The sequence below is a fragment of the Thunnus maccoyii genome, chromosome 1 (genome assembly GCF_910596095.1).
Source record: "Thunnus maccoyii chromosome 1, fThuMac1.1, whole genome shotgun sequence".
Classification (NCBI taxonomy): domain Eukaryota; kingdom Metazoa; phylum Chordata; class Actinopteri; order Scombriformes; family Scombridae; genus Thunnus; species Thunnus maccoyii.
Window position 1 is genome coordinate 1,279,465 of NC_056533.1, and position 17,171 is coordinate 1,296,635.

General features: G+C 38.9%; 1 protein-coding gene across 1 annotated transcript in view; it reads left to right on the forward strand.

The window, feature by feature from the left end:
* Positions 1–1,327: 1,327 nt before the first annotated feature.
* aldh1a3 (aldehyde dehydrogenase 1 family, member A3) overlaps positions 1,328–17,171 on the forward strand; it is a 70,539-nt gene continuing 54,695 nt past the window's right edge. The window contains exons 1-4 of the mRNA XM_042415103.1: positions 1,328–1,661; positions 1,877–1,981; positions 2,563–2,703; positions 6,658–6,787. Coding sequence (XP_042271037.1) covers positions 1,566–1,661; positions 1,877–1,981; positions 2,563–2,703; positions 6,658–6,787 — 472 coding nt within the window. The 5' untranslated portion in view covers positions 1,328–1,565. The remainder of the gene's footprint in view (positions 1,662–1,876; positions 1,982–2,562; positions 2,704–6,657; positions 6,788–17,171) is intronic.

The following is a 17,171-nucleotide window of genomic DNA, read 5'->3' on the forward strand; positions in this document are numbered from 1 at the left end:
GTTTGAGCAGACAGAAACTTCAGTCACATGACGTGGACACAGGCCAATAGAAAAGAATGGGCCAAAAAAACGTATGCATCTCATACTCTTAGAGCTGTTATTGTGAAACTAATATGTTTTGTGCTGTGGATCAACATAGCTATTACACATTTTGATGTAAAACTGGGTTACATCATCCTGCTGCCAGAAATACTCACTAGGACACATGTGGATTAATCCACCGCCGAAAATAGTCCCCAACAAATGCCAGACCAACACATAGTTGGTTTGAGTCTTTTCATACATTTGACAAGAAGAAAAATACAGAATATCACCAGCCTTATCCTTTAAATGGAAAAAAAAATAAAAAATCACTGTAACTGTCAGACTGTTATATACTCTCATGAGTACAATTACCTTCTGTTTTATGACCTAATCATACTGGTTCATCTAAAGAATATTAATGGTGACTGTGCTGATTCACTCACTGTTAATCCCTCAAACTGTCTGAGAAATCAACTCATCCCCTCCACCAGTGCAGGTTCCTGCTTATTTGCATGGGTTTGAGCTCATGCTTTGCATTTCATATTGTTTCCCCTGACTGACTTACCCTGCCAAGGCCTTTCCTTCCCTGTTCTTATTATCCACTCTCTCACTCTGGGTCTCTCCCTCATTATGAAGTGTTAGAAAGTTGCTGAAGTGAGAAATGAGCCTGCAAAACCTTGTTGTCCTAATTAAACTTTGACATGAAGAATGACAAGAAGCAATGAAGGGGAAACAATAGCAGACTGTGTATGAGTGCAAGTCTGGAACAAGCAAACAGCTTTGTCCCCAAGAACAAAAGCATTTGTTTGCATGTGTTCAATTCCATTCAACTTCACCAGGCCTAGGTGCAAAAACTAACTTTGCAAAGAACATCACAACTCATAACACCTTTGCACCGTTGATGAACAGTCTGCAGTCAGTCCAAATAGGCCAACAGGAGCAGATCAAATCTCTTGTGTTGTAATGTAAATATTTTGCAGGAGAATGAATTCACTCTCATTACTTTCATTGCCTGGACTGAAAGACACAGCCAAATAACTCAGGTGTGAAATTATACTCTTGACTCTCCCTTTGCTATCTGTGATATCTCACACACATATGCATACCCACACAGCAGCTCATGAATGCATGCTCACTCTGTCAACCCACCAGTCTTAATGAAAAAAAATTAAAATGCATTTAATCATCATTGTAATGACAGAAGTAATGGTGAGCAGTTGCTGGATCACAACTTTGCTTACTATATAGGAAAAATGTAACAGCAGGTAAACCCAGCTGTGCCTCATGGCCACTCTTCCACACTACTCACATAGTATTAGTAAATACAATACATGTTTCAGGATGTTTCCAAGCTGCTACAAGAACAAGATTCCCCTCAGATAAGGACCCTTGTTATTTTGATAGGGGCGGAGTTGGGCTTTCCTCAACTGCTGTGTGAGGAGGGAGGAACTCCACATTCTTATAAAAAGCCAGTAGATGGGCTGACACTGTTTAGTAGACGGAGCTGACAGACTGGCTGTGGACTGTACTGCTGACCTAGAATGGCACAAAATGGAACAGAGAATGGAGTGGCCGATGGGATCCCAGCTATGCCTTTTCCCCAGCCTATCAAAGTCCAGGAGATCAGGCACACCAAGGTAAGGGTGCACTACATAGATACCAAATTCAACTGTTGCGGGTAGGGTTTTTATTCACCATGACAGTCAAAGCATTTCACTCTCATTGAGCTTTTTAACTTTGGTGATAGTGTAAATCAGGTGTCAATTGAGGCAAAACCAAAGCTATAGGTGTCTGCTGTCAAACATATAAGAGATTATAATACATGTCTGCAAACACTTTCCACTTTCCACAGATTTTTATAAACAATGAATGGCACACATCCAGCAGAGGAAGGAAATTTCCAACTTTCAACCCAGCAACAGGTGTCAAAATCTGTGATGTGGACGAAGCAGACAAAGTAAGAAGACATCAATTGCAGCTGTGCATGCTGTATTTTGTTATACAATATTATTTATATGACATACTTAAATGTAGGCCTTCATACTGTACCACTGGATAATCAAGACTTTAAATTATTTTGCCCCCCATTTGCTTTGACTCTAAATCCATTCAATCCAATCCAAACAATTGCCAAATTTCATTCAAATATCTGTTGATTTCAGGTGTTTGTGTCTATATGAAGAAATGTCTAATCTAATACAGCAGGCATAAGAACTTAATCAAATAGACACAGTCTTTTTGCCAAATCTATATGCCAAGTCTATATATTATCCACAAAGTGTTGTTTTAGCTCCACAAAATATCTTTGACAATAGAGTTCACACTGCTTTCTACTGCCCATGTAAATAAATAAAGGTAACATGGGAACCGAAATATTTCAAAATAAATGTAGGCTACTATTAATATTACTCCTCTTACCCCTTCTGTTAATATAATAAAGAAAAACAGCTGGTAGAATTTTTAAAACCTTTTGTCATACACGAGACCTTGCCCTGTGTCCTGGTATGTCCTGCTTTATTCTAATTTTTGTTTGTGCAGGAAGATGTGGACAAGGCGGTGGAGGCAGCCAAGGCAGCCAAGCAGAGAGGCTCTCCGTGGCAGAGAATGGATGCGTCCAGCCGGGGCAAAATGTTGCACAAGCTGGCTGACTTGATGGAGAGGGATCGGCTCCTGCTGGCGGTGGGCTCATTCCCCTTATTTTCTATTCGTTACCCACACTAGGGCATAGCTCTAATTAATGATTCTCTTGTAGAATTCCCAACTCCATTTAAAATGTAGTGGAATGCTGTTATCTGCAGACAACTGCTGCATAAATAGGCCTACGTGGAATAACTTGATTTAGGACACTTTTCTGAATTGTACAGATATAACAATACCATTCAATTCCGAATACAGTGCATCAATTTTATTTAAATAAAATTTAAAGTAGTCCTTATTTTTTCCTTGAAAATAGACATTGTGATGGTACAGTTCAAGAATTACAGGAGGATTTTAAATGGTGATTTGAAAGGAAGTGCTGCTGCTGCTGCTGCTGTTATCATCCTGTGGCTCAGTGGAATTATCTAGAAGACAAATTAGACAATCAGAAATATTATTAATTATGGGGTATGATATATATGAGGGCTATGGACTCATTAGTTTTACTTCAAATGAGGGGTTAGAGTATCTTAATGAAGAAATTCCAAAACTTAACTTCCTGACAAAGTAAGATAGGTCACCAAAATACCAGACTGACTACAGAGAAAATTGCCCTGTTCACTGATTTCCAGAAGCAGAAAAATGATAATTATTCAATATCACGTCATTACGAGTAAAAAATCTTGCAAGACCCCTCCCAGACATGTTTTAAGACAAATAACAATATTCTGCTTTGAAAAATGGTTTGTGTCTGATATGTTTTTTCACAAAAGAAGTTCACACAAGATATCTCCTACTTCACTGAAAAGTCCATTGTCAGTGTGTGTACTGAAGGCTTCAAGTTTCTCATCACACTTGTGAAAGTTACATACTGGATTAAAATTGGCTCCAAACTAGCTGTGATGTCAAAAATCATGCTTGCAGGTACTTGTCTTAAACTCAGATTTAAGGTGAGCTCAGAGAAACTTTCCAGCAGAAGAACGTGAACACAAACTCTGCACACACATCATTCTGCACAGTGAAGAGAACAACATCACAGTGATGGAACAATAAGTAAAACACATTTTTGAGTGGAGGAGGACTTTAAGTAAAAGTACAAGCAAATGTACAAAAGTCAAAGTATTCATTATGCAGGGACTGCACAATGAGTAATACGCCTGCATAATACCCCTGGATAGCCCCTGTCAGAGATTAAGTATGTTATTTTATTATATTTGATTATTATTAGTGATACATACATTTATAATCGGCCTTTTAATGTTGTATCTGCTCTAAGTGGAGCTGGTTGTAAACATTTTACTGTAGGGTTGTTTACTTTACGTTATTTTACTGTATAACAATGCATCATATTTCATATGGTTATCATTGATTTTCTTTCAATCTTGACCTTCAGAGTAACTATAGCTTTCAGATATATGTGGTGGAATAGAAATATAAAGTGTCAGAAAATGGAAATTTCCAAGTAAAGTACAAGAACATTAGTACTTCCTGTGTCTGTTCTTGACAAACACTGGGCATTAAGATATTCTCTTTGTGACCAGTCCCCGCAATACACGAGTAACTTATGCTATGTTTCAACTGACTGCAGTTTCTTTTTGTAGTGTTGGTTGTTATTTAGATATTATTCATAACAAGATATCTCAGTCATAAAAGCTGCTTTCATGAGCAGTAAACTTTGGGATTTTCCTGCAGCAGAAAAATGCCCATGTGCTGTCATGATATTGACTTATTTATATCGGAGATTGGCCTATATTATTTCATGACATCATGACACTGTGACACCACCCTAATCTCTCTCTCTTTCTCTTTGTAATGATTGCTGGATGTTATGTTCCCTCTCTGTCAGATATTGTTTGGAATGAAATCCCCATTGCTGTGCCTTTTCACTCTGTTTAGCTGCCAGCTTGCATTAAGACTTAGATCTGTAAACGAATCCTTACAGATGTGAGTGAAGTAATAATGCAAGATTGCATGTGACTGCTAATTGCAAACATGCTCTGGTAAGGTAGTGTGCAGGGTATGGCTAATTACACTAAACTCTCAGCTATGTTTGAGGAAATAAGGACCAGATTCAGACCATTTAAAGGTACAGTGAGGTGGTACAGTGGTGTCAGTGTCTGCAAGAGCTGCAGACCTTCACTTCTTTTTTATTTTCTGTTTTATAATAAAAGTAACTCAAGTAAATATGGAATAGATGTTGGAGAGGAGAAGGGTACGCAATACAGTGTCAATCATGTTTGACACATTCATAAATTATCATTATTATGGCTTAATATAGTCAATTGTAAACTCAGTTTTACATGCCTGGTGTATTGCATTATTTAGCGTATTGTATTTATTAAGATAATGTACATTGCAAAGGACCATTGTGGCTGACATCCCACTGCACCACCCTTGGCTCCACACAGAAATGACCTCGCCAGCTATTTCTACCTCATACAACTCACTCCCTTGTAAGGCCCTAGATTAATTCACCATTATTGTAGTTATTATTATATCTAGAACCAACCAAGTATAACATAATATTAAATCCCTTTAATATTGTATAACAGAGAAATACAACAGCTTGTAAATTGATGGCAACCCACACTCTGCAAGAAGAGGCCTGGAAGGTACCAGGGATTACAGAATCAGAATCAGAAGAATTTACAACAGAAGAAAAATGTAAGATATAAAATATAGAATATGTTCTGGTGAGAGGAGCAGCTACTGATTGAATTTTAAATATTAAATAGAAGAGAATAGGCTGAATGTACAGAGTATTGACCAGGAATAAACAGTATAGGGAATATTCATTATTTATAATAACACTAATACAAGTTGCGTTAATGTAACGCACCATGTAGGATCAAAGATGATGTGCAAATGAGAGATTGTGGTGCATTACGTTAAAATAACATGCAATGTCCTTGGGGGGCATAAAGTCCATGTCAGTGGGGGTCACAGGCCTTGTTGATGAGATTGGCTGCAGACAGAAAGAAACTGTTCTTGTGGCGTGAGGTTTTGGTCTTGATAAACGTCAGCATCTTGCCAGAGGGGAGTGTTATGTCTGGGGTGGGAGGGGTCGGCCATGATCCTTTCCTGCTGTCCTGGAGGCATGTAGGTCTTGGAGGGATGACACGAGGGATGATATGCTGCAGTCCACTTTTGTCCTTGACACTAGTGTACCAGACACTAGCAGTGTACCAGATGGTGATGTAGGAGGTGAGGATGGACTCAATGATGGCGGTGTAGAAGCGCACAATTATTGACTTTGACTGGTTGAACTTATTCAGCTGCTGCAGGAAGTACATCCTGAGCATTCTTGGTGAGGTTTCTAATGTTCTGCTCTCACTTGAGGTCCCGGCTGATGATGGTTCCCAGGGAGAGGAAGGACTCCACAGTGTCAACTAGGGAGTCACACAGGGTGATGGGGGCAGGTGGGGCTGCACTCCCTCTGAAATCCACAACCATCTCCACTGTCTTTAGAGTGTTGAGCTCCAATTTCTGTTGTCTGCACCAAGTTACCAGATGGTCACAGGGGACAGGGATGATGGTCTTAAAACAGGCTGGTACGTGGCATATCTCGAGTGAGGTGTTAAAAATTTCTGTGAACACCAGAGACAGCTGATTGGCACAGTGCTTCAGGGTGGAGGGAGAGACAGAGTCTGGTCTGGCTGCTTCGTGGGGGCTCTGTCTCTTGAACAGCCTGTTGACGTCACTCTCCAGGATGGAGATATAGATATTTATTTAAGGATTACTCCAGTTTAATAGAATGTTTAACATTTCTATCAGTTGTGATAACATGAGATAAGATACAAGTTGTAATAAACTATAATTACCCTTTCAGTCAAAGCTATAATTGGGCTTCTTTCAGGGGGCCTGAACACCTCAGCATCATTTACAGTTCCTGTAACAATCCCTTAGAGTACTCAGTATTTTGCCCAGATTTCAACTTAAATTGTAAAAAAGTCAAGAAAAGTGTTTTGAACTGTGCTAGTTTTGCTGTTCCTTTAGACTCTGGAGACTCTGGACACAGGGAAGCCCTTCCTGCAGTCCGTCTTCATTGACCTGGATGGTAGCATCAAAACCCTTCGTTACTACGCTGGCTGGACTGATAAGATCCATGGCAAAAGTCTGCCTGTAGGTGAGTGACACTTTTTTATTAGGAATTCTAATTTTTTATAATGCTGTTATACTAATTTTACAGTAATTTGAGAGCACAAATTAGTTATTTGTTCTCCCAAATTACTTAATTCAAGCCATCACAAATGAATTAATTTGTGTTCACAAATTACTTTCAAGTTGATGTAACAGCAGGAAGTGAAATTAAAAGCTGTTGTTTCCTTCCAGTCAGGTAGGGAGGAGCACCCCGAGTGTTTTGGTATTGTGGCACATATAATTGCTTATAATTCAGTTATTCATTCAATCATAAATTAGAGAGCATGAATTAATCATTTGTGCATATGAATTAATAATTTGTGCTTACAAATTAATAATTTTTGCACACTGTCTGAGCGCCATAAAAAAATAACATCTCACATGTCTCCTCAGGGGCTCACATAACCTGTGCACCATTAGGAAACATGTTAATTACTATAGAGCCAAGCCAGTGACTTGGCCTGGATCAGGACTGCACACAGCCCTGAGCAGTATCTCATCCAGCCTCTTAATACCTCCCCACTCTTGTCTGATCCTACTTTGTGTCTCCTCTACCTCTGCAGATCAGAATTTAGACAAAACTGCCTGCCTTTTCCTCCTGATTAGATCCCAGTAGAGTGGAGAGAGACAAAGGGCATGGCAGGACAAAAGGAAGAGGAAGAGGCTGAGATAGTAATCAGTGAAGTGTAACAGTCTATGAGGATTAACAATCAGTGTCGGCTCAACGCCTCACCAAGCTATGAGCCACTCAGGCAGTAATCCACAGGTTTATACCAGAGCACTCTCACTACCAGTCACCAAGATGAGACAGATAACCGAGTTGTAGTCTGATATAAAAACGGTTGTAGGATACACACTGTGAAATGCAGACTGGAATTTTAAACACATTGTAGTGGTAGAGACTGTATAGTCTGTGTAACGGGGGACTATATTAACCTCACAGTTTATAATGCCCCCCTTAAGTTTCTTTTATATTGCTGATGATAGTGACAGCCTACAGTCTCTGCGTTGTGTTATGATGATGATGGTGGACTAACAGCTGACAGTTAGTAACGTAAGTTGACTCCAACGAAGACACCCAGACAGGTCCGATGTCGATTCAGTGATGACTGTTTATTGCTTACATGCACCTCGGAATCTGGGGGATACAAGCCCGGTCTCAGTAAAACAATTTAATATAAATAAAATCATAATCAAAGGAAACTTAACAATACAAATATATGATTTCTGTGACAAAGCTTAATAACTGTTAAATAACAAATTACATGGCCGACGGTCTAACCTTGACCAGGATCAAAGACTTACTATATTACAAATTACATAAAAGACACTATTAATACAGATGAATCAGTACACATAGATAATCAATAGTCAATATAGTCAATATAGTCAATATAGTAATAATTAGTAATTAATTCTCTCTCAGATCAGCTATACATTAATATTTACAGGTTTCCATTTAACAGTCACACACTCACCTGGGGGATACAAGCCCGGTTTGACTTGTTCCCCCGGTGATGCGCTTTATAGCTTCATCATTACCTTGGATACTGTGTAGGCAAGTATTAAATATGAAATATATATAAATAGATAACAGCATAAAATATGAAAATAACACAAATATGTGCACCTTACAACTATTAAATAAAGGTAAAATTACTGACAAAATTATATTCTATATTACAAGACTTTACTATTAGACACAGTGACCATTTAAAGCTCAGCTGATGTATTTAATATAACATGCAAAAGGCATATGTTACATCTGCTAGCATCATCAGATGCAGATGAAGCCAAAGTAACCTTTTTTCCGCACACACTGTTGTGTAGTGGGAACTTCAGTAATGGTCAAAACCTTATCCTTTTTCCATTTGAATATACCTGGCATGTTTCCACCACCTCATGCCTGCTATATATAGCAGAGATACAGATAATGTGACAGTAACTACGGATCCTGGACAGATTTCTCCCTTGTAAATTCAAAATAACAACAAATGCAATCAAGTATAAAACTGCTTTTTTGGTCAGCACTGTCTGTCATTGACAACAACTCGGTCAGTAGACACAGTGAGGCAAACATGGCTGGGCAAATAAACCAAAAGTGTCTGCAATGCTAGATAACACGAGAGGAAGAAGAAACAGTTTCATTTTCATTTTATTCATTCTTCTTTCCAGAAATTGAAATGTATGCATGTAGTATGTATGTATGCATATATGTATGCATATTTGTTGCCTTGAAAGCAGCTGAGTCACTTGTACTGCAGATGTAACAAGTGGTTGCTTGGCTACTTTAATTTTATGTATTACAGAAAATGAAAACATTAGCTTATCTGCCTAGCTGACTTTCCCAGGTCAAACCAGTCATGGTGTGTAAACAGTCTGCCCACCCTCAAAGCCCATGCCATGATCAGAAATAAGTGCAATAGTTCGCAGTTGTTTAGTTTATTTAATATTATAAAAAAAATGCTACATATTAAACATTTCCATAACAATTACCAACATTATCATCAATAAAATCACAGTCAAAAAGCCAAATTTTTTTTTTTTTTTTACATACAAACTATAACTCGGATGATCATCTTACAAAAGTTTCCCATCAGCTATATATTTGACTTTTTTTAAAATTGTGATGGTTACTCTTTATTTTAAAGTGCAAAGGTAACTTATTCCATTTCTAACACCACAAAACCTGAAGACACAGGTACCCATGTCAGCAAGCACAGGTCAGCAGCATTAGCCCTGCTCTGGTGGGCATGAGGTCTTTCAAGGATAATGCTGGTGATTTTCTATATTTTTTTCTTATTGTCAACAAATCTCATATTTGGACCCAAAACAACAATGAACTGATCTACTAAAAAGTATTGTGTATCCAAAACCTGGTATATCTTATTCTTCTGTGTCATAGAGTGCTGTTGTTGTCCAAAAACAATTAAAAACACATCAATGAACCACACCACTGCACTGGGTGACATGTTCCTTTGCCCCTGAAGAGTGTGATTCTGTGATTCAACTCGCAAGTTATCATGGTAGCAACTGTTTTATTGTTATTGCAATGTAAACAGCAAAAACAGTGTTCACATTACAAAGTAATCTGGCAAGAATGTGTGGTTGCATATATTTGACTGGCCGGCGCAGCATCTTGGTAGATGACATCAAATCCCCTACTGCATCAATGCACTGCCCTCATTCAAATGAATGAGAGGGCTGCATTTTTTAATGTTGGTCTGAACACTGCAGTAGACATGACATGACAAAAGGCTCCAATTAGATGGCTTTTTTTAAGGAGTCACAAGCCAAAAATGTTGGGAACCACTGGTTTAATATTTAACAGCTTTTATGAGCTCATTTATGTTTTTTTATGTAAAATCTGAAAAGTAACTAACTGTGCCTGTCAATTAAGTGTAGTGCCGTAAAAAGTATCATACTTCCCCCTGAATTGTAGTGAATATAAGTATAAAGTGGCACAAAATGGAAATCCTCAAATAAAGTACAAATACTGTACTTAAAGGACCGGTGTGTAAGATTTAGGCAAATCTATTGACAGAAATGGAATATTTCACAGCGACCGTAGGTTCTCCTACATGCTTGGAAGGTGCGGGTGAGGGAAGGGGTATTGGTTGCAATCTGCAACCTCACCACTAGACGCCACTAAATCCTACACACTGCTCCTTCAAGTACGGTACTTAAGTAAACTTTCTTAGTTACTTTCCACCACTGTTCAGTGCTGATGAGCACAAACCCATTGCTGTCAGCTTCTTACAATCACTGTGGTCAATAGTCTCACATGCTTTTTGTTGGTCAATTAGAATCATTCCTCTTAATTTTCCAAAATTAACGTATCTTTTCATTCATTTAAATGTTTTATTTGAACCAGTACTCTTTCTTTCCATTCAATTTTACTTTACTTTATACAAACTCAGAAAACAGTGTTTCATAGCTATGCCCATTACAATATAACTCCATCAGAACTGTAGAATATATTAATGCCTTGAGTTCAGCTCTGCCTTTGATATGAGTTTACAGAGGCTGACATGCATTTTGCCAGAGTATCATTGTGTGTCAGTTTGGAATGAGGAGTGTTAGTATAGTAGAGCTACCATTGGCCTGAGGCTGCTCGTCTGACTGTAAGAATCTTGTGTTACACACTGATTTCTCCCCCCAGCATGTTTTGTACGACGACCTTCCCCACTAACTTCCCCGCTGAATGAATGTAACCTTCAGTAAGCTGTGACTGAAAATGCACTCGCCCAGTGACTCAAAGATAAAGGCAGCTGGAGATGAGTTCTGTCGTGGAGGAATCTCCCAGTGTGTGATTAGACACACAGGAAACTGGAGAAGGTCAGGGTGCAGATTGGGAGGCCAGGTTTGACCAGTTATCTGTTGAGCCTATGACATGTACGCTAAACCTTGACACGTGTACATGTAGTGTTGGCAGGACTTTCTAAAAGACTGAAAGTGAACAGCTTTACAGTGCAACTGAAATATGTCTAAGTCTGTCTGATTTACATTATTATCACATAAAGGGTAAAATGGGATCTGGCAATGATTTAAGGGAAACTGTTTTAGACATTACTTTGATTAATAAAATGCCCAAATTGTGGCTTAAAGCCTACTTTCCCAAACAGCCATCCAAATATTTTTGAAAAGGTCATTAGCCCTGTAAAGCCCAAATATAGAAATAAATGAGCAAAAAAAAATTTCACCTTTCTGATGTTGTTGTCAGAGGCCTCTGATGCAGAAATTAAAGGGTTTTCACATTTTTTATGTTTTAGTAAGTTTTTAGGGAAATGTTGTAATATTGCAATGTTGGCCCTAGTTGGGAGCAGAAATTCTATATTTGTATTCAATTCAATTCAATTTATATAGCACCAAATCACAACAAAAGTCATCTCAGGGCACTTTTCACATAGAACAGGTCTAGACCATAATCTTAAATTTACAGAGACCAAACAGTTCCCCCATGAGCAAGCACTTGGTAATAATGGTAAGGGAAAACTCCCCTTTAACAGGAAGAAACCTCAAGCAGAACCCAGCTCTAGGTGGGCGGCCATCCGTTTTGACCAGCTGGGTTGAGAGAGAACGGGACGGACAACAGAGAAGCAGAACAACAACAGTAACAACAACAACAATAGATACATGACTAGCAACATAAACAGCAGCAACGGCTGGAGAAGGACATCCCCACGGCCAAGGGCCAGAGCCCAGTCCCTGGGGTTTCCTGCGGATGAGAAAGCACAAAGGACTCTGGGGAAGAAGTCAAGTTACATGCAGTAATGATATATGAAAACATACAGATGGAGAGGAGGAGAGAGGAGCTCAGTGCATCATGGGAAGTCCCCTGGCAGTCTAGGTCTATAACAGCATAACTAAGGGCTGGTCCAAGGCGAGCTTGGTTGGCTCTAACTATAAGCTTCATCAAAAAGGAAAGTTTTAAGCCTACACTTAAATGTAGAGAGTCTGTACCCTGGACCAAATCTGGAAGATGGTTCCACAAGGGAGCTGAAGGATCTGCCTCCCATTCTACTTTTGGAGACTGTGGGGACCACAAGTAAGCCTGCATTCTGGGAACACAGTGTTCTAGTGGGGTAATAGGGTACTATGAGCTCTTTAAGATATGATGATGCCTGACCATTAAGAGTTTTGTAGGTGAGGAGAAGGATTTTAAATTCAATTCTTGATTTTTTTGGAAGCCAATGCAGTGAAGCTAAGATGGGAGAAATATGATCTCTTTTTCTAGTTTTTGTCAGTACACGTGCAGCTGCATTCTGGAGCAGCTGGAGAGTCCTTAGAGACTTGTTAGGGCAGTCTGATAATAATGAGTTGCAATAATCAAGCCTAGAAGTAACAAATGCATGGACTATTTTTTCTGTATCTTGTTGAGAGAGGATGTGCCTGATTTTTGCAATATTACGTAAGTGAAAAAAGGCAGTCCTTGAAATGTATTTTATGTGGGAGTTAAAGGACATATGCTGATCAAAAATAACTCCCAGATTCCTTACAGTGATGCTGGAGGCCAGGGCAATGTCATCCAGAGTAGCTATATCATTATATAATGTGTTTCTAAGGTGTTTAGGGCCAAGCACAATAATACTCAGTTTTGTCTGAGTTTAGTAGCAGAAAATTGCAGGTCATCCAGGTCTTTGTCCTTAAGGCATGCTTGGAGTTTAGTTAACTGGTTGGTTTCATCTGGCTTCATTGATAAATATATGTGTTTCCGAATAATTTTGCCCAAAGGAAGCATATACACAGTGAATAGTATTGGTCCAAGAACAGAACCTTGTGGAACTCTGTGTCTAACTTTTGCCTTCATGGAGGATTCATCATCAACATGTACAAACTGAAATCAATCTGATAAATAGGACTTAAGCTTAATCAGGCTCAGCTTAATGCAGTTCCTTTAATACCAATTAAATGTTCCAGTCTCTGTAATAAGATGTGATGATTAACTGTGTCAAATGTGGCACTGAGATCTAACAAGACAAGTACAGAGAGAAGTCCTTTGTCCGATGCAGTCAGGAGGTCATTTGTGACCTTCACCAGTGTTGTCTCTGTGCCATGATGCGCTCTAAATCCTGACTGAAAATCTTCAAATCAACTATTGTTATGTAGAAAGTCACATAACTGACTAGCAACTGCTTTCACAAAGATCTGGGAGAGAAATGGAAGGTTAGATATAGGTCTATAGTTGGCTAAGACACCTGAAGAGTAGGCTTCTTAAGAAGAGGTTCAGTTACAGCTACTTTAAAGGACTGTGCTACATAGCCTGTTACTAAAGACAGATTGATCATATCTAGTAAAGAAGTGCTAATTCAGGGTAAGACTTCCTTAAGCAGCCTAGTTGGGAAGGGGTCTAAGAGACAGGTTGATGGTTGGGATGAAGAAATTGTTGAAGTTAATTCAAAAAGGTCAATTGGAGAAAAACAGTCCAAATATATGTCAGGTTTCACAATTGCTTCTAAGATTCCTCTGTTTGTGGATAAACTGGTGCCTGTTAAGGGCAGAAGGTGTCGAATTTTATCTCTAATAGTTAGAGTTTTATCATTAAAGAAGCTCATGAAGTCATTACTACCGAGAACCACTGGAATACATAGATTGTGTGATTAGACACACAGGAAACTGGAGAAGGTCAGGGTGCAGATTGGGAGGCCAGGTTTGATCAGTTATCTGCTGAGCCTATGACATGTACGTTAAACCTTGACACGTGTACAGGTAGTGTTGGCAGGACTTTCTAAAAGACTGAAAGTGAACAGCTTTACAGTGCAACTGAAATATGTCTAAGTCTGTCTGATTTACATTATTATCACATAAAGGGTAAAATGGGACCTGTCAATGATTTAAGGGAAACTGTTTTAGGCATTACTTTGATTAATAAAATGCCCAAATTGTGGCTTAAAGCCTACTTTCCCAAACAGCCATGCAAATATTTTTGAAAAGGTCATTAGCCCTGTAAAGCCCAAATATAGAAATAAATGAGCAAAAAAAAAATTCACCTTTCTGATGTTGTTGTCGGAGGCCTCTGATGCTGAATTTAAAGGGTTTTCTTTAAATTAAATTTTTTATGTTTTAGTAAGTTTTTAGGGAAATGTTGTAATATTGCAATGTTGGCCCTAGTTGGGAGCTATAGATGCTATGCTATAGATCAATAGAGTTATGACTCTTTGTCAGCTTGGCCAAAGTACTGAAAAGAAACCTATGGCTGTTTTTATTTTCCTCTATTAATGATGAGTAATAGGCAGCTCTGGCATTACAGAGGGTCTATATGTTTCAAGACTATCTTGCCAGGCTAAGCAAGATTCCTCTAGTTTTCACCAAATCCTTTCCAATTTTTGCAATGTTTGCTTTAGTTTGCGGGTTTGGGAGCTAAACCATGGAGCTAACTTCTTATGTTTTATTATTTTCCTTTTTAAGGGGCTGACTGCAATGAGCCTGCAGCACTATCAACAAGATTTTCAATTTGGGGGGGACTAAAATTAGCATGGGAGTCGTCTGTAGTATTGATACATCAATACTACATCATCTGCCTCTTCATCACTCACATAAGTATTGTCTGATTCCATTTCAGAATCACTCTCTCCATTTTGGATGGCAACAATCACATCCTGCACGCTGTATAGAAGATCTCTCTTTGCTGGTTGCATTCATAAATGGAAAAAGTAAAAACAAATAATAATAAATATATATGTATTAAAAACACATATAAGTTGGTGCATCCCCCCAGAACATTTACATCCCTACATTCAGAACCATTCTCACCTGTCCCTGAACAGTGCAACAACCATCCCCCAAAACATTCCAGAACATTCATAACCTGTTTCTAACTAATGCAATAGACAGCTATTTGGGCAAACAAACAAAGCCAAGTAAAAAGCCCTGGATCAATTAAATGTATTTTTCAATTGGTAAGATACAGACACAGTTTCAAATACTGCTACAGATAGAGTTTCAAATACTGCAACCAGAGACAATTTAATCAGTTATTCAACTCTAATCTGAACTCAAAATTTTAACAGAGAAAACAAATTTAGAACTTCGCAACAGTGAATCATCAAAGACATTATATTTCTATTAGTATTTTTTTCCATAAGTGAACATGTGAGAAGCGCAATGTCCACATGTAATGTGTAAGGTGCACATGCTATTTTGACTACCAACCTCACCTACAGATGTAGAATTGCAACATAAACATAACAAGCTCAAAATCAAATTTGATGAATGTATTCCACAAAAACTAAGTTATAACTAAAATGTTCTAGACACTGTAATAGTCACAAAAAATATAAATTAATGAATAATTTAATGAATAAATTAATAAGAAATATTAATAATAATTAATAATTAAAGCTGCAAGCAGTGATGATTTGGCCCTCATGCCCTTGCGTGCGTCGTGTCGGGCGCAGTCGAAGTGCTTCAGTCAGTTTGATCACACACTAGTGTAGATGACACACACTGATTTTGAAGTCGTTATGATGAATTCTGTAGGAGGAGTTCGTTAAAATACAAGGTATGCGAAATGGCCAAAAAAACGTGAAAAATGACCACTTTTATCAAGATGGCCGACTTCCTGTAGGACTTACAATATGGCTCCAAGAGGCTTTTTTGTGCATCTTGACATGATACATAAGCCTCCCGAATTTCATTTTCCTAGGTTAATCTGGAAGGCGGGGCTACAATTTTGAAATTTTCAAGGGGGCGCTGTTGAGCCATATTGTCATGTCTATGCAAATGACCTATCCAGGATTTTAACTGGTGTCGCTCCAGACATGTGTGCCAAGTTTTGTGACTGTCAACCCATGCCTTGTCCCTAAAATACAGCATCGTATTTCATGGCGAAGGATGTGTCGCCATGGCAACGGCGTTTGGTCATGGGTCATGTCCTGCTAAATGTAGCATCACCAAGGTCTTACATCTTAGCTGAGTCAATTTCAGATGCATCGGCCAAATTTCCTAGGAGTAATACAACAAAGAACGACGCATGATACTTCCTGTTGCCAGTAGGTGGCGCTATGACTGTCACTAAATATGGGCCTGACAATGTGTTCAGACCGGGACTCTTAACAAGCATATGAAATTTGGAAAAGATCAGACCATGTGGAGTCAAGTTATAAGGCTTTGAAATTTCATGGCGAGACATCGAAATTCGCCGCGTCGTCATGGCAACACCTTTCGACAAAAAGTCACCAACTTCATAATATACGATCTCCAAGGTCTTTAGGCTATTCTGAGTAAATTTGAGGTGGATCCCATCACCGTGCCACCCACAGAGCGTCAAAGTGTAAAACATGTAACTTCCTGTTGCCAGCAGGTGGCGCTATGACTTAGATCCAATATTGACACATGGATGTGTTCAGGACGGGACTCTTTCCAAGCACAAAAGGTTTGGGTCTCTTAGGATCGTGCATGCCGGAGTTATGGCCGTTTGAATTTTCACGGCGAAGGATCGAAATTCGCCGCCCAACCACACCCCCTCGGCAATGTCGAAAACTCACCGTTTCGACATTGCCACGGCCACACGCTTCAATGATAACTAAATCTTTTGATAACTTTTGATCACACACTAGTGTAGATGACACACATTGATTTTGAAGTTGTTACGATGAATTCTGTAGGAGGAGTTCGTTAAAATACATGGTATGAGAAATGGCCAAAAAAACGCGAAAAATGACCACTTTTTTCAAGATGGCCGACTTCCTGTAGGACTTACAATATAGCTCCAAGAGGCTTTTTTGTGCATCTTGACATGATACATATGCCTCGTGAATTTCATTTCGCGCTGGTCAGCGCTCGGGCCCTAATAATTTCTTTGGAAACAAGAGGGCTTCGCGCTGGTCAGCGATTGGGCCCTAATTAAAGCCGCAAGCAGCGTTGAACGG